Here is a 21188-nt window from a genome sequence, read left to right as displayed (position 1 = left end):
CGGCGAATCACGTCACGGCAGTCTTGGAAAGGGAGGAGTGAGCGGAGGGGTACTCATTTGGTTGCAATCTGCAACCACACCACTAGATGTCGCCAAGTCCTACCTACTGCACCTTTAATTATTTTAATATAAAATATAATACATCGACAGGTAAGAGCCTCTGAGTCATCATAACATCTAAATCTACGAAGCTTTCAACATATAAATGAAACAATAAAAAACAATATCATGTAAAGTTGTAAAAGAAGCTTCCTGTGCACATCCCTGGATGAAACTATTGTGTAGTCACAATCTAGAAATGTGAATTGTAGTCTGGGTGTGTTAAAGACTTCGGTTTTTATGCTTTTTTATCTTTTGCCTCATTGACTTTTCCAGACCTGTCCGATCAGTTTCATGTAACAATTTGAACCAGTTTCCTGGTTTAGGTGCAAACAACAGTGTTACATTATTTTCCCTTTTCATCTGCAATATATTTTATAATAAACGTGTCTAGCCAAACACCAGAACCAAGTAATGAATTCAAGTAAAACGTTCTAACCTCAATTGTAATGTTTCCTGCTATCCATGTATTCAAGTCAGGAATGATGAATGCCTTTTGGCATGCAAAACATGTTTAGTGTGATTCAGTGCTTAATAAATCAAAGGCCTTCAAAGAAGTGGTGCAAATTTTAAAAGCAACATAAATCCTGAAGATTCATTGGCCCTACTTTGACCTCTTCTTCTCATGTCCAGTTTTATGTCCGGTGCACTTTGAGAGAGAACACAGGACCATTTGAGAGGAGAAATCATCTTGGCAGATGAAATTTTCAACACAATTTCAAGGAGAGCTGAAGCAAATTTCTTCCATATGGTGGTGTCGCATAAAAACCGAGTGAACGAGAGGCAGGGTTTTCATGGCAAGAGGAGAAGCCAAAAAAATGGACACATTTCAAACATGTTTTGTGTCAGGGACTCTCGTAGGATTGTTCTGCAGTAAAGCTGGACATTTAAAGCTTTCCTCTCGCGCATCGTTTGACCTCTCGAGCAAAGACTGAAAGTGTTGCCGAGAGCGGCTCCTCGTCTTGTCTCCTCGTTAGCTCTTTCTTCTCCCCGTGAAACCTTTGCATCAGACAACCTTGCCTGCAGCCAACTGTCAAAACCCCATGGACCGGGGCCAAAGATGATATACACACACTGCTTTCTCAACATAAACCACCGTGCACAGCCAAGCTGCAAAACAGATGTCAGGGCATACGACGGCACAGTGGTGGTCCCTTCCAGAGGACCTGGCTATCTGTGGACCTGGTTTATTTATCCAGCCTGGTTTTAGGTTTTCAAATGCTGTTACTTTCTCTGGATGCTCTGGTTTAATTTTTTTATTTTTTGTATTAATCACCAAGCATCTGATTGGTTAATACCGTATATCTTTTTCCTTAATTACCCCCTTCATGTTCATGTTTTTTCAAGCAGCTACACTTGAGTCTTTCACTCTGTCTGTCATTCATCGCTCCACATGAAGAAATCCACCAGAGAGGTTTCTAACTTTGAGCTCTCTAACCTGCCGCTGGCTCCATTGTTTCTGTAGGTAATTACTTGGATCTGCACTCGGAGAGGCGGTGTTTCCTTTTAAGAAAAGAAGACCAGCTCTTTGTGTTTTCAATTAGTCCCCTCTACAGCCTCTACAGCCATGCAAGTGGCTCTGTGAGGCTGCACAGTGGTGCTTTGAGCTAAATGCTAACGCTAACATAGCATGAAGTTAAATAACGCTCCAAACTTGCACTAAATTTTGTCGAGGAAAAATTATCATGGCCATTTTCAAAGGGTTCCCTTGACCTCTCACCTCAATATATATAAACTGGGAAACAGGAGAATACACTGTTTACCATTGGCAGAGCATTTTGGCAAATTTGTTCTTGGGTGCTACCCACATAATCAGCTGTGCTGCTCATCCCACAAATGCATGATCTTTACAAGTTGGACATCATTGTGAAGGTAAATAACAGGCTTTCCAACCATGTAAAATACATACTCGACCAAACACAAGTTTCCAAACTTTTTTTTCCCAGTTTATATGTGAATGAAAATGGGTTCTATGGGTACCAACTTCTGTGTCCGTCACGTGATGCCATTGGACCCAAAAACACTTTTCCCCATAGACTTACATTGGGAAAGAGACACTAAAAAACACAAACGTCAACCTGGTGATGGCGCTAGAGGAAAAGTCAGAGGATCATTAAAGTCTGCAAGATTCATCCTCGGAGGACCATGAATGTTTGTACAGTTTTTAAAGCAATTTAATATTTGCTGAGATTTTTCAGTCTGCACCAAAGTAACCCCAGAATCTGCAATTCATATTAAGCATGATAAGAAATTTGATATTAGGTTGCACCCAAGTAAGTTTGACATTCCACACAACTCATTCAGTCTTCTGCTTCACAAAGTGAACATTACCCAGCACACCTGTGAGCAGGGCTTCGATTTGAGTGGAAACGCTTCCTCATCATCTTTTCACACTCGACCAGCTGTACTCTGGCGAGGAGGAGGAGGAGGAAGTGATTTTTCATTGTTACCTGTCCACGTCTGCTTCAATAAAGATGACTGATGTGTGTGTGTTTGCCCTCAGAGACCTCTGCTGTTCCAGTCAAACTACAATCACAATACCGCGCTGTTTGCCTCAGCCCCGTATACTGTACGCTCAATCTTGAGACTCCAGAGAGGGAAACAGAGTATTTTGTGGAGCCAAAAAGAGTGAGCTCAGTATTTTACTTTAAGGCTACAATAATGACCATAACAACGGATTCAATTCCTCAGCCCAGTTATGGCACGCAAAAAGGTCGTAGTTCACACTTGAGAATTTGAATTTCACTGTTGTTTTTTCCACTCTGGGAAATAATCTGTCATGTCCACAGTTCCTGACTAAAGAAACAAACTTTATTTCAGGCTGGAAATCACCTCAGGAGCACTAAGTGTGTTTGTATTTAGTTGAATTATCCTGTCATAAAGGTAAACTGCTGTTTTTACCTTCACAAACAACCTACATCTTCTCTTCCCCTCCCCCCATTTCTTTCTCCCTCCATCCTTCTCTTGTAATTATTCCTTTCTTCGTCTGAGTTGCTGACGAAGTCCACGAGACAAGCAGGAGGAATTTGACTTCATGTGTTTGTTGTTAGTGCCGCCAAGCTGTTTTTATAATCTAATGGTTAGACGCCGGGATGTTGGGTTTATGTTCCACCCTGAATGTTTACAGCGTTTTTGAGTGATTGTTCAGGATTTGAGGTTTTTCTGTGTTTAATTCTGGACTTCATGTGAAGTATTTGTTTTGAGAGAATCATATCCTGCTGTAGTTGTTCTTTGTGAATCCACCAGTTGTATGGATTACTGGTGATTGATGTTGCTATTTTGATAAACACTGAGGTGTTGCATGCATCTATAGGGCCGGCTGAAGCTTAGTGAGTAATGCGGGTCGTCCTTTAACTACAAGGCTGGCGGTTATATCCCCAATTCCTATTGTCTGCATATAGGAAGTAGCCTTGAACGAGACAGTAACAGCCCACTGCTCCTAATGCTTGGGATGGGTTAAATGCAGAGGTCAAATTGTATGTACATTATGAATCAAATAAAGTTTTTGATATAGGTGAGTTGGTCCAATTATCATTAGCTGAGTCAGAGCTGATGGTGACGAGGTTCAGAGGTAGAGCTGATTGGGAGACCAGAAGAGTCGGAATATCAGATGGAAACGGAGAGAGTCTGCGTGACAGACTGTGAGGTGATGAAGCTTGACCGCTTATGTATATAGAGATTAGGGAGGAGCCACTCACCCGACCTCCTCCCTATTCACCGCTATTTATATTTCCTGGTTCACGATTATGTTAATTACACATTAATTGATTTTGTGGGATATATACGAATTATAGTGCATTACTTTTCGAAGGTATAGCTACGAACAGTGTATGAGAACTGCCTGAATGAACTATGATCTTGTTCTATTTAGTGTCACAGCCATTCTAGTGAGCCAGCATGCACAATACCAATTAATGTTATCAGTTACACCTGTGTTTACCATGCAATAACAGTTTGCCAGTCTATCACAGGGCTGCTGACACAGAGATAGAAAACCATTCACACCTGCGGACAATCTAGAGTCACCAATTAACCTCACCTCCACAACAGTCTTTGGACTGTGGGAGAGAACCAGAGTACCCAGAGGACATTATTTATAATATTTCTGTTGTTGGTATTTTAAAAAAGTGTTTTGCAATCGATTGAATCCATTCGGCATGAGTCACTGGGCGTGTTACAGCAGATTTAATTCGCAGCTCTGTCGATCAACAGCACTCTTTGCACCTTGGTACGAACACATCCTGTCAGATAAGTCTGAGCATATTATTTGAACATAAATTACCTGCTTGAGAAAAGGTTTGAAAAAGCACAACCCTGCAGTCTGCACATGCACAGTTTGAGAGTATGTGTGTTTTTACATGTGAAGGATTGGTAGAAGAGGCTTCAGTAAATCTAAAATGTTCTTGGTGTAGGATGGGAGGAACCTGGAGCAGAATCATTTTAGTGGTAAAACTGAAAGAACTGCCAGTTTAAAATAAAAAGTTTAGTGGCCAAGACATTAAAGCTTCAGTAGGCAGAATATTTTTGGCATCATTGGGCAAAAACTCCATAATAACCTTTCAGCATTTTGTAATTCAAGTGTTCTGAGAGAAAACTAGACTTCTGCACCTCCTCATGGCTCTGTTTTCAGGCTTTAGAAAATCTAGCCCATGACGGGAGAGTTTGACCAATCACAGGTCATTTCAGACAGAGAGCGTTCCTATTGGCTGTTCTCCGGCTGGTGGGCGGTGCTTGGTATTTCCTCAACAGATCTCAACATGGCTGCCGGGTCACAAACTTTCTTATTTTACAGCTAAACAGTACACTACAAGATGTTTCTGAAAACATTTGAGGTGAGAAATAGGCATTACAGTAACAGAATACTGATTCACATTTGATCAGCGCTGCCTAGTTTGACTGTTTGATCGGAGTTCTTGAGTGATTGACAGCTGCTCGGAGACAGCAGGCTCCAGCTCAGCTCTGATTGGTTGTTTTCCTCCGGTCTGTGAAATGTTGCAGATGCCATTAAGAGCACCGGAGGACACCGGATGACTTTTTTTTCAGATTACATGTCTCATGCACTACTGTCAGGATAGAGTTTTTATAGCTTTTATAAAAATAACTTTTTTTTATTTCTACCCACTGCAGCTTTAAGAATCAAGGTGATCAAGGTGCACGAAAGAATGAATGAATGAAACTGGGTTATCAGGAACTCGGTCACATGGACACACACATTTCTCTGTCGCCATCTCCAGCGACTTCGACCCTGAATGTGACCTCAGACGACCCAGAATTCCACTCTGCATCCTGTCTGGTGTCCGCCCTGACATCCCATTCTAGATGTGCAAAGGTCAAAACTCTTTCACAGCTTTCCTCTCCATCTATCCTGCTCTTCTCATGTTTTCTTCCCCACAGTGTGTTTCCTTCTCATCTGCCGCGGTCTGGGACTGTGTCGTCAGATGGCCAGAGTCGGCGTAACCTCACAGCAATGGGCCAGTATCAGATGTATTACTAATGCGAGCAACATGGATGTCAAGTTTCTGCCGATGTTTGACCCTAATTGCAGGCTGACTTTTCCCAAAAGTGGAAAATTAGTGGCTCTCCTCATGCTGCCAGATACTCTCCATACTGTTTATTATTACCAACTGTGGTTTGCAGTCATGCAGGACTTTGAGGGTCTGTAACTTTTCATAAACTGCATTGCTTTGGCTTCAGGAGCTGCTCGAAGACTCAGAGTTTTTTTTTCAGAAAGAGATCCCTGAACATCTTTTTGGATTTAAACAAACTTTGAAGAACTAGCCGTTGAAAACACTTTCACACCGTCTCTCCCACTCAGATCTGCTAAAAATGAGTCATTCACAGCAAGCGAATTGTTCACAAATTGCACGTCACTCATCTCCAGGGCATGAAGAGGAGGGTGATCTCACTGTGTAGTTAAGTCTCTCTCCCTCCGCTGTGCTCCAGCACCTCAGGGACTTTGACTTGCTCAAACTCAAACAACCTGGTTTTACTCCTAAAACAATGTGAGGCCAGAGGAGCGAGGGGAAATGGAACTGGAAAATCTTTTTTTACATTAATGATTTTTGTCTGTTTTGCCGTGTTCTGGTCCAAAGAAAATATTTGTCCAAGATGCTCTGAGCTATCTGACGCTGCATCCAAAACAAATGCACAACTGGGATGTGAGGAAATGATCTCATTGATTAGATGTTGAAGGGAATATGAGAATGTGTGTGTGTATTTATTTGGTATTTTGTTCATAAAGCCACACTTGATCTATCCACACAACTATTTGTTAATTAAGCTCTCAGGCTGCATGTCACGGCGTGTGTGTGTGTTTGTGTGTGTTGGCCTGTTCAACACAGTCTGTAAGATGTGTGTGTTTTAGTTTGTGTGTGAGAGGAAGTTTAGTCTTCTTAAAAGCGTCTTGAGATAACTTCTGTTGTGATTTGACGCTATACAAAAATAAATTGATTTGATTTGATTTGATTTAAAAGCTGGATCACTTAATTAAATGTATTAATTGATTATTATCATTATTTACTCCTGCAAAACTTTAACTTTTTTTGCAGCACACATTTAAAAAAAAAAAAATCAAAACACACACAGAATCTTGTTTTCTTAATTTTTGTTTTGGCTTTTACAAGTAGTTAATCATTTTAAAAATATATTGATCTTATTTTTTTTCATTCTTTCTTAACATTTGTGTCCCTTTTTCATTTTTTGGGCTTCATGACTCTGCTATGACTTGCTGATATTCCTAAACTTTGGGAGGATGCTTATGTATTGATATATTGTATCTAGGGCTGTCAAAGTTAACACGATAATAACGCAAATTTGTTTTAACGGAATTAATTTGTTTAACGCATTAACATAACGTGCGATTTTAAGGATGTAGAGGGTTCAGTTTTGGTTAAGCGAAGGAGGCTAAATAACGCTCCAAACTTACGCTAAATTTTGCACAGGAAATACTGTCACGGCCATTTTCAAAGGGGTCCCTTGACCTTTGACCTCAAGATATGTGAATGAAAATGGGTTCTATGGGTACCCACGAGTCTCCCCTTTACAGACATGCCCACTTTATGATAATCACATGCAGTTTGGGGCAAGTCATAGTCAAGTCAGCACACTGACACACTGACAGCTGTTGTTGTCTGTTGGGCTTGAGTTTGCCATGTTATGATTTGAGCATAATTGTTATGCTAAATGCAGTACCTGTGAGGGTTTCTGGACAATATTTGTCATTGTTTTGTGTTAATTGATTTCCAATAATAAATATATACATACATTTGCATTAAGCAACATATTTGACCACTCCCATGTTGATAAGAGTATTAAATACTTGAAAAATCTCCCTTTAAGGTACATTTTGAACGGATGAAAAATGTTTGATTAATCTGCGATTAATCGTGATTAAGTATTTTAATCAATTGACAGCCCTAATTGTATCGTGTCATTGCCCAATGGTATGTTGTGTATAAGAAAATTCATATAAACAGATCGCAATCTAAAAAACACACACAAAGGTCTTATTCTTTACCTGCATGTCAGACACTGTGCAGTGTCTGCATGATGAGATTAAAGTTTGGATATCCTCCTGCCATATGATAATAAACAGTATATCAGACTAGACATGGCGTGTCATTGGATTAGTTGTTACCTCCAGGAGGTTATGTTTTCATGTGTTTATTTGTCTGTTTCTACTCAGAGTTTTATGAAATTTGCTGTTGAGTTCAGCCATGGGCCATGGAAGAAATGATTTGATTTTGATGCTTTGTGAATAAATGGCAAAATAAATAAAAAAATCAAATTTTTCTTTTCCCAAATGGCCTCATGGGGAAGTTGGGCTGGGCGATATATGAAGAAAATCAAATATCACAATATTTTTTATCAAATACCTCGATATCGGTATTGCAACGATATTGTAGAGTTGACCATTGGTGCTTTGATAAAATATTTATACAATGAGATTTTTGATAAATAATCATCAGTAAAGTGGGTAAAATAATAGAACAGCTTGAACTCTTGTTAGTTCAGAAAATTACATCACTTTACTGTAATGCGGCCTTAAAAACCAGGAAAAGACAACGCTTAAGCTATATTACGATATCAAAAATCTAAGACGATATCTAGTCTCATATCACGATGTTGATATAATATCGATATATTGCCCAGCCCTAAGAGGAAGACCAGTCTAGTCTAGATACACCGTTTATTTACTTAAATAAGTTCTCTCTGGAAAAGAGTTGAAAAAGAGTGAAAAGCTACAACAGATAGCGAAAACTCTCCACACCTTCGACAGCACAATGTTGAAGGACATCATGGATATAATAGGCAAATAAACCTCCTGAGAGCACTGACAGACAGAAACACAATAGCTTCCTGCTGACAGACAGGAGGGCAGAGTGTGTGCTCGCTCTTTCACTGTGCACACAACACATTTCATTTCAAACCTTAACTCAACACTTTGACATAAGGTGAAAACAGCTAACCTTGAATAATGAAGGATTAGTGCTTTTTCCCCAAAAGATGCCATTATAAACTGACATACAGCTTGACCTACAGTATCTTATCAGTTATCTTCATAATGATCGGAGTATAAATGTGTGCCAGGTACAGTAGGTCACCTTGGATGGGAGTGACAAAGGTTTGTGGACCTGTGAGACTTCAGTGCTGCTGGTCAGAAACTCACTGAGGCCAAATAGCGCTTTTTAGCATTACTAGCAGGGATGGTGGTCTGTTGACCACTTTGGTCCGGACTGAAATATCTCAACAACTATTGGATGCTTTGACATGACATTTTGTAAAGACATTTATGGTTCCCAGAAGATGAAAGCTACTGACTTTGGTATTTGACTTTGGTGATCCTGTCTTGACAACTGTTGGATGGATTGCGGTGAGATGTCTTCCTCAGGATGAATAACTTTGGTGACCCCCTGACTTTTCCACTGGCGCCAACATCAGGTCAAAATTCCAACTTGACCAATCCTTTAATTTATGACCAAAAACCATAGACTGAAGGAGTGGACATAGTCACCGTGATGTCACCTATTGGGTTTGTGAACTGTCGTTTTGAAGCCTCGAGTTCGCCATTTTGGCCGTCTCCATCTTGGTTCTTTGCAACCTGAACTGACACGAGAGGGTGGAGCTAAGTACAACCGAACGCTGAATAAGACATTTTTAGGCGACCAAAAATGTTATTATTAACTTTGATGATCTGAAAACACACTCTAAATGGGACCATAATTTACTAAATGAACATCATGCTGTATTGAAGAAGACTTGAAACTAACGATTGAGACCATAAACTCATGTTTACAATGTTTACTGAGGTAATAAATCAAGTGAGAAGTAGGGTCATTTTCTCATAGACTTCTATACAATCAGACTTCTTTATACAACCAGAGGAGTCGCCCCCTGCTGGTTATTAGAAAGAATGCAAGTTGAAGGCACTTCTGCATTCAGATCTGGAGGTTAATCACTGCCAAAGACCTGCAAAACTAATAATATACCCATCAGCATCAGCTGTAGGCCTACAGTTTGGTGCTAATTAGAAAAATGTTTGCATGCAAACACACTAAATTAAGATGGCATGGCAAACACTAAGGGTGTACACTTTTCCTCAAAGTACAGTTGGTTTGAATAATGTGAACGCTGCGTACCCTACTTGGGCACGGTTCGTCGATCTGTACCCAAGTCCACTTGAAAAGGTGGTCTGGAGTACGGATCATGTGTACTCGGGTACGGTTCGCATCAGGTGTGAAAGCCAACCGTACCAAAACACGGAAGTGTATTTAACGTGAGTAACGTTAGCAGTTAGCGAGTAGTTTTGAAAGGGCAGGCTTTTTTCAATGCCGCCGGTCTCCTCTGAAATCTGTATACATAAAACTGTTTCATTTCTATGTCTGTATATGCGCGCATCATGCGCCGATCTCAACTCTGAACTGCACGGCCGTGGATGAACAACTGATCTCAACATAAACAGAAACACACGTGGATGATGACGCAAGTGTATTCAGGTACAAAACAACTTTAATAATGTGAAAGTTGACCGAGGTGGGGGGCAATTGTACTCGGGCACTGTACGGATCAATCGTACCTAATGTGAAAACGCCCTTACTTAGCATCAGCATGTTAGCATTGGCATTGTGAGCATGTTAGCATGTTGACGACAGCATTTCGTTTCAAGCACGGGTATGGCTAACTCAGGTATGACTGAATAAATTACAAAGGATATAAATAAGTGAAAGCTAAGCGAACAAGTCGACAAAAAGACGACCTCATTGCCCGCTCTGTTTAAATTCAGCAGTATGCTAGCGATTTTGTTCCTTGTTCATTTGACAGCAGCTAATTCACGATTCTCGTCACGCAAGGAATTTGCTTACAGTTAGAAGGTTTGACTTGCTGACATCGCTCAGATAAATCAACTATGCAAATGATGAAGTTGTGAGTCAGTAAGCGATGTTCCCTTTTGGCTTGTTTCTGTATATCGAGTCTCTGTTTCACATTCCAATGCAAGCATGGGCAACAGCGCTGCATGATGGGAGGAGGATGTGGAGTAAGCACAATCTTCATCAGTGGTGCACTGCTCTCATTTTTCTAGAGGAAATGAAACCCAGGCATGAAGATCTGTGTGTTAGCTTTAAACATGTCTCCTCTTCCCATCCTTGATTTAGTTGTACTGTTCTACAAGGTGCCAAGTTTCACTCTTGGCCTTGTTTCACTTCATTTTTTCCACTCGTCCACATCTAAACGCCGCCTGCATCTTTCAGCACTCTCTCCCTTGTGATCCATGCAATTTCTCTCCCATTATTTTGAATCAGTCCCTTGTTCCTGGGTTTGACCGCGTCATTTTGACTCTGTCTACTGTCTCCTGAATGAGGTCGAACCATCACACTCACGCTCTCGCTCTCTGCTCTCTGGTCCGCTCCGCCGGCGCAAACGCTCCAGAGAGCCAAAACCACAAGCCTCAATTACCCAGCATTCCTTGGAGAGGACGAGAGAGAGGCCTCATGTAGCAGACTATGAAATTAACATTCATGACAAACCTCTCAAGCCACAAAACTATTTCATGAGAGCAACAGTTGCAGAATTTCACCATTGAGAAAAGTATCACATCTATTCTGCCGGTTTTTTGTTTCTGACAAAGGATGAGAGGAACTTGAAAAAACCCTGTCATGATACCTACTAGTCTGCCCTACACAGCCAAAATGAAATGTAGACATTTATTTTACCATATAAAATCGTTTAATGCCATATAAATATATAATTTCAAAGAAAACATAAAGTTAAATGTGCAGTTACAACGGCCAGCTAGCGGAATAGCAGAGAAGTTGCCATCTCAGCTTGTACCATTCAAGATTTGCTGTGATTGAACTACTTTTAAATTATATATGTTTTAAATTAGACGTGTTAATTGTTCGTTCATTTATTAGATTTGTTTAAAGGTAATAGTTAATGGTAAATAAAAGCTTAAAGGACATATTTTATTTGTTGATAATTGTTGACTGATTTCCAAGACTATAGAGGTGGTTAGCTTACCGAGTTAGCCGGCCCGTCGGCGGGCTGGCAGTTAGCAAGTCCCTCAGACGTGGCCTCGCCAGCATTGGTCCCTTGAGTGGCAACAAGCTCCCTTCAGTTCAGTTTAGGTTGTAAATGAAATACAACAGTGTTGTTGGTCTTCACAAAAGTTCATGAGCTGGATGTGTGAAGCTGTAATGTGTCCAGAGTAGCACTTTCTAACTCTGACTCAATTAGCATCACTCATTCACCTGCTGCGCTGCTCTCACACCTGAGCCTCGTCACACCTGAGCCTCATCACTGCATTATAGCTAGATAACTCTCAATCGCTCACTCTATCAAAATTAGTCTTAAAGATGTTATTGTTTATTTTGAAAGCAATGTTAATTCATTGAATTTTTATGATAAATGTCATGATCCTGCTTGGAAAATTTAATTTACACAAATCTAAATTTGCCAAGTCATCCCCCTGTTTAAAGTTTATTTAAATACATTTTATCACTTTAATGCAGTCTCTGAAACATGTAAATAATAAGAAAAGTTTGTCTACTATACATCATTATAACCATTTTTGGATGATCCGTCACCTTAGCTCTATATATACTCTACTCTACTTACTATTTTACAAACTGTGTACACCTATAGCCTATATGTAAGGGATAATGTACAGCAAGCCGGTCATTGTTGTGAAATAAACCCCCGACAGGGCGATGCCACACCCCGACTGCAAGACCCCATCGTACTGTCGGGGTTTATTTCAAAATGAATGACCGGTTCGCTGTACATTATCCTGCTTATTACACAGCTACGTACTTAGGAAATCAATAATTTGACACAAAAACGGTCCGCCAGAGTCCGACATCAGAACTGCGCCCATAGCAACAGTCTGTTATACATAGCAACGGTCTGTTATAAAGAAATAAGACCGTAGAGCGTTGTGATTGACCAATCAGTATAGAGTATTCAACAAAGCCGTGTAATACTGGCTTCCACAAATTTATATTTACATTACTTATTTTATATTTATGTATGTTCATATTTAAGCCCTATATTCTAACACTTGTGTTCTTTTATATACATTTTAATGAGCATTGTTGAAGGGTACCTGAGACCCAACGACTGCTTGCTGTAATTGTTGTGCATATGACAAATTCATTTGAAACTAGTATATTATATTAAAATGCCGTCTATTCCATTATTTCCTGCTTGTGCAAAAAAATAAATTTGCCTAAAATAATTGTTTTCCAGAAATGAGAAGAAATAAGAAGCTAAGATGATTACATGCTTTGGCATAATAGCGTTAAACATGTATGTGACATGAAATATATTTCCTTTTACAAACGGTCTCAGACAGATTCATAATGCATAGACAGGGATTTTAATTTTAATGTCTGTTTCACTGACAAATCTGTTTCAAGCACAATCACTGGCTTTCACACCGAGCAGTATAGTCACTTTTCAACAACCCATGATGCATTGCATCTATGTATACAGTAGGTACTGTAGCCCAAAACAGCATTTCTTAAAAGGCAACATATTTATGGTACAAATACTCATACAACAAAATCACACATTGGTCATTCTCTATAAGCGGTTAATGAACGAAAACCTTCACACAAATCATCTCTTTCCTTCACTGTAAAATACCACGGATGAAATAATCTATGTATGTCATATCACTCCTGCTATTTTCCTACAGATGTGGTCGGGTGGTGAGGTAATGGGATATTAGCCTACTTGGTTATGTATTTCATCGTTAATTGTTTCATTGCACTGGAATGTAAAAATCTTTAGTTTTCCGTTTCCAGGTTCTTTTTTTTTGTTTTGTTAGCTTTGTTTGTTCAACCCTCATTTCCTTGAAATGTATTTTGCATTTACGGTTTGTAGGAAACCTTTTAATTTGATTAGTTTTAGGATTGAGTGTGCTGAACCAAAAAGGAGCCGGAGTTTGTAAAAAAAAACTTTGTATATTGTAATAACATAACATTAATCATCATCAGTAGGCAAATTACAGGAGCTAAATCGGACGGCAGGAGATTAATGACAGTGTTTGTGGCTGTGTGTCAAATTAGCAGAGTTATTATCAGGAGATTAATTGTGATATTGTCAGTCTGCCAACATAATAAGACTGCGGACAACAGCCTCATTTTCCTGCGCTTGTTTGGCTCTCCCTCTGTCACAGTAATTCATGAAGTACGAACAGTTCACACTGAAAAATCCCAGAGAAATAAATCACTCTTTTAACTACGCTTTACAGTTTGGAGTCACCAGTTACATTACTTGTCCAAATACACGACAACGCCTATCCAATAGGAATGCAGAATAAAGCTTAAAAATTTTGAAGCAGCACATTGAACTTGTTTTGACCTGTTGAACATTACTTTTGATGCTCTTTACTCATCTGCATTACAAACGTTTGAAGAGAATTAAAAGAGTTAAAATCTCTCCTTTTCCAAGCATCTCATGGCAACTGTTACATTATACACTTTTCATTGTTGATCATGGTATTGACACATTTCAAACCACATCATGCAAATCACATCAGTACCAAATATAGTGTTGTATCAGAGAGACAATGAAACGGTTAAAAAGAAACTGTGATCCTGCAGCGATCCGAGGATGGATGAAGCTCACGTCAGTGGAAGATCTCAGCATCACTCTCACTGCCTTAGTGGAGATCTCTGAGTTCCTGACTGTAACATGCCCCAAAAATGAAGTACATTAAGCTCCTCTTCACCATTCTCCTCTCAACAGTTCACATCGTAAAAGAGCCAGAACACTGCTGTAAGTTTGTCTATGCATGTTTTTAAAAAAAGAGTTGGATGAATGAATAATGAATAGAGTACGTACTCTTCATGCACACACAAACATAAAAAGCACCAATGACGTACAGTAAAGATGAAGTGAGTCAATCTGATGCATATTCACATCCTTTAATCCGGGTTTCCTTTCTAAAACAGGCTGCATGTGGAGGACATGTGCCTGTGAATGAATGTCAGAAGATTGTAATGACGGTACATGGTGACAGATGCATATTCAATTTTGGTTGCACTTTTTTTAATTTTGCATTCAAACAACCTACTTAATCCTACAAATTCAGCCTATTCTTGAGTATGGCTAAGCACACTGATCGATGCTTTTTTTTTTGCACAAAATGAACTGTAGGATTTGCATTGAAATACATGATTACAGTTCTTTAATATGTATCATTGAGGGAGCTGGAAAAATATTAATAATATTTCTGAAAAACATGTATTTTTTTGAAGGCTCCTGGTGAAGCTCTCCAGAACATTTTTAACAATATTATTGTTTCACATTGAAGTTATTTTCACTTAGATTATTATGGCAGTGTGCAGTGTGTACGGAAGCCTCCCTTCTGTGCAACATTACTGTATTTAACTTTGAGACAAAAAGCATTAAAACTGCATTTTAAAGCTTAAAATGTGATACATACAAAAAGTCTGTGCTGCAAGAAACATTTCAGAAGCTACCCGAAAATAAACTCATCATCCTAAAGGCACCTTAGACAAAGATATATCCCTGTGCTCGAGTGGTTAAAGGGGTTCAGGGTTGAAAAAAGAGAAGGGAGAAGCCTCTCAAAAAGCCTAACAGTTAAATGGAAACACTATATCGCCACAGGAGGGGCTACATAGTAGATAAATGGAGTTTTCATTGCATAAACTATTCTGTTGCTGATTGTCTAAAAGCACGACTTAAAGAATGCAGAAGATTTGACCAAATTTCATTTCAAATACTGCATCTTATCAAAATGCTCTATGCCTTTTCCACCTTAAACAACTTTCACTCCATCTTTTGCATCGGACTGCGATACTGCATTTGTGCAACAGGGTATATTTCTAAGATAACAAAGACATGCACGGGGGAAACTCTCTCCTGATCATGCAGATATTGTCTCTGGATTTACACTCCACAGTAGGAGGTTAAAAAGACAAAAAATATATAAAACAATAAACAATAAAACAAACAAAGAGACAGGTTGAATAAAAAAAAATCATGAGTAAAAACAGTGTCCAACAAGCTCTGTCCTGCTTCGGCAAAAACAATCCCCCCTGACATGCTGGTGGAGGAGGTTATCTCACCCTCCTTCCTTTGTATCCTCTCCCCATTTCAACTCATCCCAAACTACCAGCCCAGTCTGTAAAAGTAATCCTCCGGTGCATCATCATCATCATCATCATCATCAAGTCTCCCTACTCCTCCTCTCATCCCATTTTTAGGTGTTCCTTCTCAGGCTGGACAGGCTTGCTCCCCCTGCAGGCGTGAGGTTGGAATGACGCTGTATTCCTAACCAGATAAGGGGGAGATGATGCCTCCGGTTCCACCGAGGGGGTTAAAATTGGAAAGTCACTGGGATTGATCAGGCAAGTGAGTGGAGCAGGCGCAGGGATCACACCCTGCTGGTCGGGTGGCAGCGGTAGGTGCAGTTGGACAGAGGGGCGGCTCCTCCGTCGACGTTCGGGGAGCATCCTCCCTCGCAGCAAGCCTCTGAGAGAGAAAGAGGATATGCTATCAGTACTGTCCCTGTTTGTCATTAAAGCCAATACATATATTACACTAGAAATAACAACAGCTGCAGTCAGAACATTGTGTGTGTGAAACAAATAACTCAGAGGGAATCTAGCAACAATAGACCCTTAACCTCAGGTGGTACCTGCGTCTTCCTCTGGTTGGACGAGGTTGGCTCCCTCGTGACTGGTGCCCAGCTGGAGACGCCTCATGTGACGGACCACTGCGGTGGCGTTGAATGCTTGCTGCAGAGGAAAAGACACAAATGTGATATAATCCAGAAAACTATAGATTTTCATTAATCTGAAACTGAAAGTCGACCAACTGGGACCCAGCCAGCAGCCTAAAGCAATGGTTTCTGACAATTTTTGCTTAATCAAGGTTTAAGGTTAATTTATTGTCATTGTACAACACAGGGTTGTGCAATAATATGCAGTTGTAGTCCCTTTATGCTTTATGGTGTGTGAGTGTGGAGGATGAGTTGATGAGGACAGAAGCTGCTCTGTAGTAGTCTGGTGGTGAGGCAGCGGATACTTCTGTATTGTCTTTTAATATCCTTTGAGCTCTTCGCAGGCACCTCTTCACACTGATATCACTGATGCTCGGTAGATGGGTGAATGATGTTCTGGGTGGAAGCAATACTCCTCACAACAGGGTGCACTCCTGTGAGTTGTGAGCAGTTCATTTAAAGAGTGACTTTTACCTTCTCAGAATGTTCCATACTAGTGCAGTGCCCATTCGACTGATTGTCATCCAAACAACTTCACACTCGACACTGCCCTTCCTCGAGTCATCAGCAATACACCCGCCATGTGTGAAGTTAATTGGATGAACAGTTGTCGAGAACCATGAAGGACAGACATACAGACAGACAGAGACTCCTTCCATTTTAATTAGATTAGTAGTTTTTAGAGGAACCAAGAGTTAAACTGTGCAGTATTTAGCTTTGAATAAATTTAAATTTCCCACACTGGTAATCATCTTGTGACCCCATGGACTCATCTCGCAACCCTTGAGGGGGTCCCGACCCCAAAGGTTTCAAGCCACTGGCCTAAAGATTTGAGGCAGTCCCAAAATCTTTAACGTTTCTAGCAATTCAAACACGATACATTCCCAAAAGTTTAAATTTAAAAAAGGCTGTACTTTCCTGAAATTCAGACCAAGACCAGACTTTTTTATTGTAGCTAAACTGTATTCTCTCGATGAACACTAAGGGTGCTTTCACAAGCCATAGTCCGTTTGGTTAGTCCGAAACAGAGTGAAATTAATACTTTAGGTTTGTTTTCAATTATTCTGGTTTGGTTTCACGGTGCACAAATTAAAGTGGACCAAATACAAATAATAATTTGCTGAGGGGCGTGTACGAAGGAGCTAATTCATCTTTTTTTGTCTCGAGTTCTGCCACTCAGGGAATCGCAGATTTTGATATATTGCTGTCAACGTTATTTCACTTTGACTCAGCACTGATCAACTAGGTACACGATTCCCTTCTCCTCCAGTTTATCTCGAATTACCTTATAAATGTCACTATTTTTGTGGACTTTATTTATCATATTCTGTATGTTCTCTTCGGCCGAGATGTCAAGCAAACATCAGACTTCTGCAGAAGTCCAGGTCAGTCCTCTCCCACTCCTGTTAACCTGTCGTTTACCTGTGTCCATCTCAACAAATGCCCACACAGGCTGCACCAGATTAAAACGGACTAAATGTTGGCTTGTGTAAGCACCCTAAAATGCAAAAAATCATAAGGCATAAATCATGCATGTAAGAAAATTAAAGTGCATCCAAGATAAACAGGAAGTCTGACTTACCTTCCACTTGCTTTTAGCAAAATTCTTCTTGATCTGAGCACTGACAGACTCATGGATGTTCTTTTCCAGAGCAGTATCCCCAGCAATCCTGGCAAACAGAGGGAATAGGAAACATAAGGGTGTGTGTGTGCCATGGATAGAAGTCACATGTACAGCCAGGGGTTGCATAATATTTGTAACCTGAATTAGTTAAAACAAGTACATCACTGAATGAGTGCATGTGTGATAGAGGAGTGTAGAACCAGTACCAGGGGTGCTGCAGAGCCTGATCACAGGTGTTACGTGAGTTGGGGTCTTTTGCCATCAGGTGGACTATAAAGTCTTTAGCTACAATGAAAAAGAAAAAAAAGTCAATATTACAATGGTCAACAGTTGCATTGATGCAATAATATTTCAGTGCTGTAAACAAGAGAAAACAAATCTTGAGCTAATTCCCCGTTTGACAGAAAATTGGCCGCTGCCTCAATTGTGTAATTTGTTCTAAATGTTGGAGAGATCCTCGCCCGGAGCAGGGAAACAGGGATCAAGTCCAAGAGACAGGACTGGGGAATAAAATCAACATGGGATCATTGCCTTGACTTGTGAGGTGAAAGGTAGGGGGATTGGATAACATATTCACTATCTTAGAAAAACTTGAGACATCACTCTCTTTGTATGAGAAAGAGCTTGACTGGCTCTGGAAACACTGTTGGATAAGAGGTGTTCTCTGTCTCGTACTTAGACTTGCTGAAGGTGAGACGTGTCAGGTGGGTGAATGGATACTAACAAGTCCTGGCTGCCTACTTCTTTTTCCTGCTGGATTAGAGCGTCTGTGTGTCGCAGAGGGGAAAACTGCATTGTTGTTTGTACATCAGTGTGCCAAACAGCTGTTCAGAGTATTTACTCTTCTTAAAGGAGAAGGTGCAGGAGAGGACTTTGTCTAAATATGATCTAGATGAATGTCTTTTACTGTGAAGAATGTCATCTTATTCCAGTATTTATCGAGGCAACATACTGAGTTAACTTTGGCAAAGATAGTTGTACTAGACAACATTTCAGCTAACACTCATCCCTGAAGGAAGATCTAATTTCAGATGAAGTGATTGTAATTTTGTTGCACATAAAAAGTTTGCCATTGTTTTTTTGTTTTTAATGCCAGGTGCTTTCTGCAAGGACGGCCACGCAAACATGAGCTGACGTGGAATCGTGACGAGGAAACATCTGGATCTTTTATACTCCGTGCGGGTTTCTCCTCGTGGCAAACAGACATCAAAAGTCTCAAAGTTCTCCATTTTACCGCATAGTTAGAAACATTTTGATGTGCGTGAAAAGGCGAAAACCTGCCACACGGAACCCTCACAAGGGGCCGTGTCTGATGGTGTGACATCATTTTGGAGGATGTGGCAAGCATAAATCACGCTTACGTTGTTCAGCAAGGAGTGAAGAGAAATTCAGTAGGTTTGGGTACAAGATACAAGGCACACCCAGGACAGTTTCCAAGCTGACCTGAGGTCAAGGAAATTGTTTACACAAAAATGTTCTGGCTGCTTTAATCATTGTGTTTCCTCGGTGACCTTTACTAGATTATACACTTCTAAAGAGCTTAATGCACGCTTGGAGATCTACACACCTAAAGAGACATACACGTCTTTATGAAAAATCAACATCATGCCTTTATGAAATAGCTTGATAAGTATTGTACCTGAATCAGAGATATCATCCCAGTACGGAGAGTCAAACTCATATTCTGCCTTCAGGATCTGTTCAAACAGTTTGGCATCGTTTTCATCGTAGAACGGAGGGTAACCACACAACCTGAGACACACGGGAGAGCACAGAGGTCATGTCTTTCTACTAGGAGGTTAACATTCATCATTCACTGAAATTATAAAAGCAGTCAGCTGGCAAAACAAAGAGATATTTATGACTGCATCAATGACTAATAAATGTATTCATCCTGTGTTAGGCTAGGTTCATGTACTCACAGAATATACGCTATGACACCAATAGACCAGCAGTCCACTGCTTTGCTGTAGGGTTTCTGAGCCAATACTTCAGGGGCTGAAAGAACAAAACAAGGTCATGAGCAAGATAGATGCTTAATGATATCTAGTGCATTAACTGTAAAATTCAAAGTTATTCATTTTGTAGTTCAGCATGTGAGTAAAATTAGAGTGTGACCCTGGTTGCAAAAGTAATTTACAAATTAAACTGGATTTTTTTTTTACTGGGCTAAAATGATTCATGACTTTGAATATCTATATGAGCTTCCAATGGCTGTAGATTTTGCATGACAGTGCTAGAATTTGCATGATACAGCATTCCCTGCCGTGCAAAACGTATTAATTCTAAGCAGATTTGCAAATTTCAGACTGTCTCTGACTTCTTTACCAACATATCCAGGTGTTCCACACGCTGTCGACATCACGCTGCCAGAGCCCTCGATTTTAGACAGACCGAAGTCACTGATCATGATCTTGGAGTCTTCATCCATGCTGTAGTACAGCAGATTCTCTGGCTGTGACGAGGAGGGGACAAAACCAAAACCTGAAATGTTACCATCTCACAAATCAAGCATTCTTGAACACACAAATGCACACACGTTAATTTGGCTCGAGTTAAAAATTCTCAGTGACACTCATAGGCAGGCTAACTTTCCAATCATATCTCTGACTGACCTTGAGGTCACGGTGCACGATGCCCATGTCGTGGAGGTATTTGACGGCGTCCAGAATCTGTTGAATGAGCTTACTGGCATCTTTCTCCGTGTAGAAGCCCTTCTCTATGATACGATCGAAGAGTTCCCCACCAGACACCCTGGACCCAGAGAGAGAGAGATTAATCCATTAAAGCAAAGTGAAGCTCGTGGAATATATAGTACAGCATGGAGACAGACAACAACCACAAAATCAGACTGGAAATAATGGAAGAAGCCCACTGACTGGCAGAGACAGCTTAAGATTTCTCAGCAAACATAATACAGGACAAACTAATTTACTTGGTAGCCTACTGCTGCTGCTTCGAGTTAAAATCCGGGAACATTAGGCGCCAAATGATCTGAGTCCTTGGATATTACCAGCATTTTCACAGCTGGAAGGCAGAACTTTACTGTGATTGTTCCCCTTTTTCTGCTTTACATACAAAATAATTGTTCTTTTCTCTTGTCTTTATTTGCATATTTGGTATTGAGATGATTCATCTGATGATCCTGCTCCCAAAATGCTCCTTATGATTGTAATAATTGACGACAAAACACATATTAATTGCATTGATTGC

At 40.2% G+C, this 21188-nt stretch overlaps 1 protein-coding gene across 2 annotated transcripts in view; it reads right to left on the bottom strand.

Annotated features, from left to right (window-relative positions):
* Positions 1 to 12954: 12954 nt before the first annotated feature.
* camk1b (calcium/calmodulin-dependent protein kinase Ib) overlaps positions 12955 to 21188 on the bottom strand; it is a 51959-nt gene continuing 43725 nt past the window's right edge. For both annotated transcript variants that reach the window (XM_074630575.1, XM_074630567.1), the window contains 8 exons: positions 20591 to 20729; positions 20304 to 20430; positions 19898 to 19973; positions 19615 to 19727; positions 18182 to 18260; positions 17934 to 18021; positions 16268 to 16367; positions 12955 to 16101 (listed from right to left, as the gene is read on the bottom strand). In XM_074630575.1, coding sequence (XP_074486676.1) covers positions 16004 to 16101; positions 16268 to 16367; positions 17934 to 18021; positions 18182 to 18260; positions 19615 to 19727; positions 19898 to 19973; positions 20304 to 20430; positions 20591 to 20729 — 820 coding nt within the window. In that variant the 3' untranslated portion in view covers positions 12955 to 16003. The remainder of the gene's footprint in view (positions 16102 to 16267; positions 16368 to 17933; positions 18022 to 18181; positions 18261 to 19614; positions 19728 to 19897; positions 19974 to 20303; positions 20431 to 20590; positions 20730 to 21188) is intronic.

Source organism: Sebastes fasciatus, chromosome 1 (genome assembly GCF_043250625.1).
Source record: "Sebastes fasciatus isolate fSebFas1 chromosome 1, fSebFas1.pri, whole genome shotgun sequence".
NCBI lineage: Eukaryota > Metazoa > Chordata > Actinopteri > Perciformes > Sebastidae > Sebastes > Sebastes fasciatus.
Note: the sequence above shows the minus strand (reverse complement) of the source record. Positions and strands in the feature narration are given on the sequence as shown.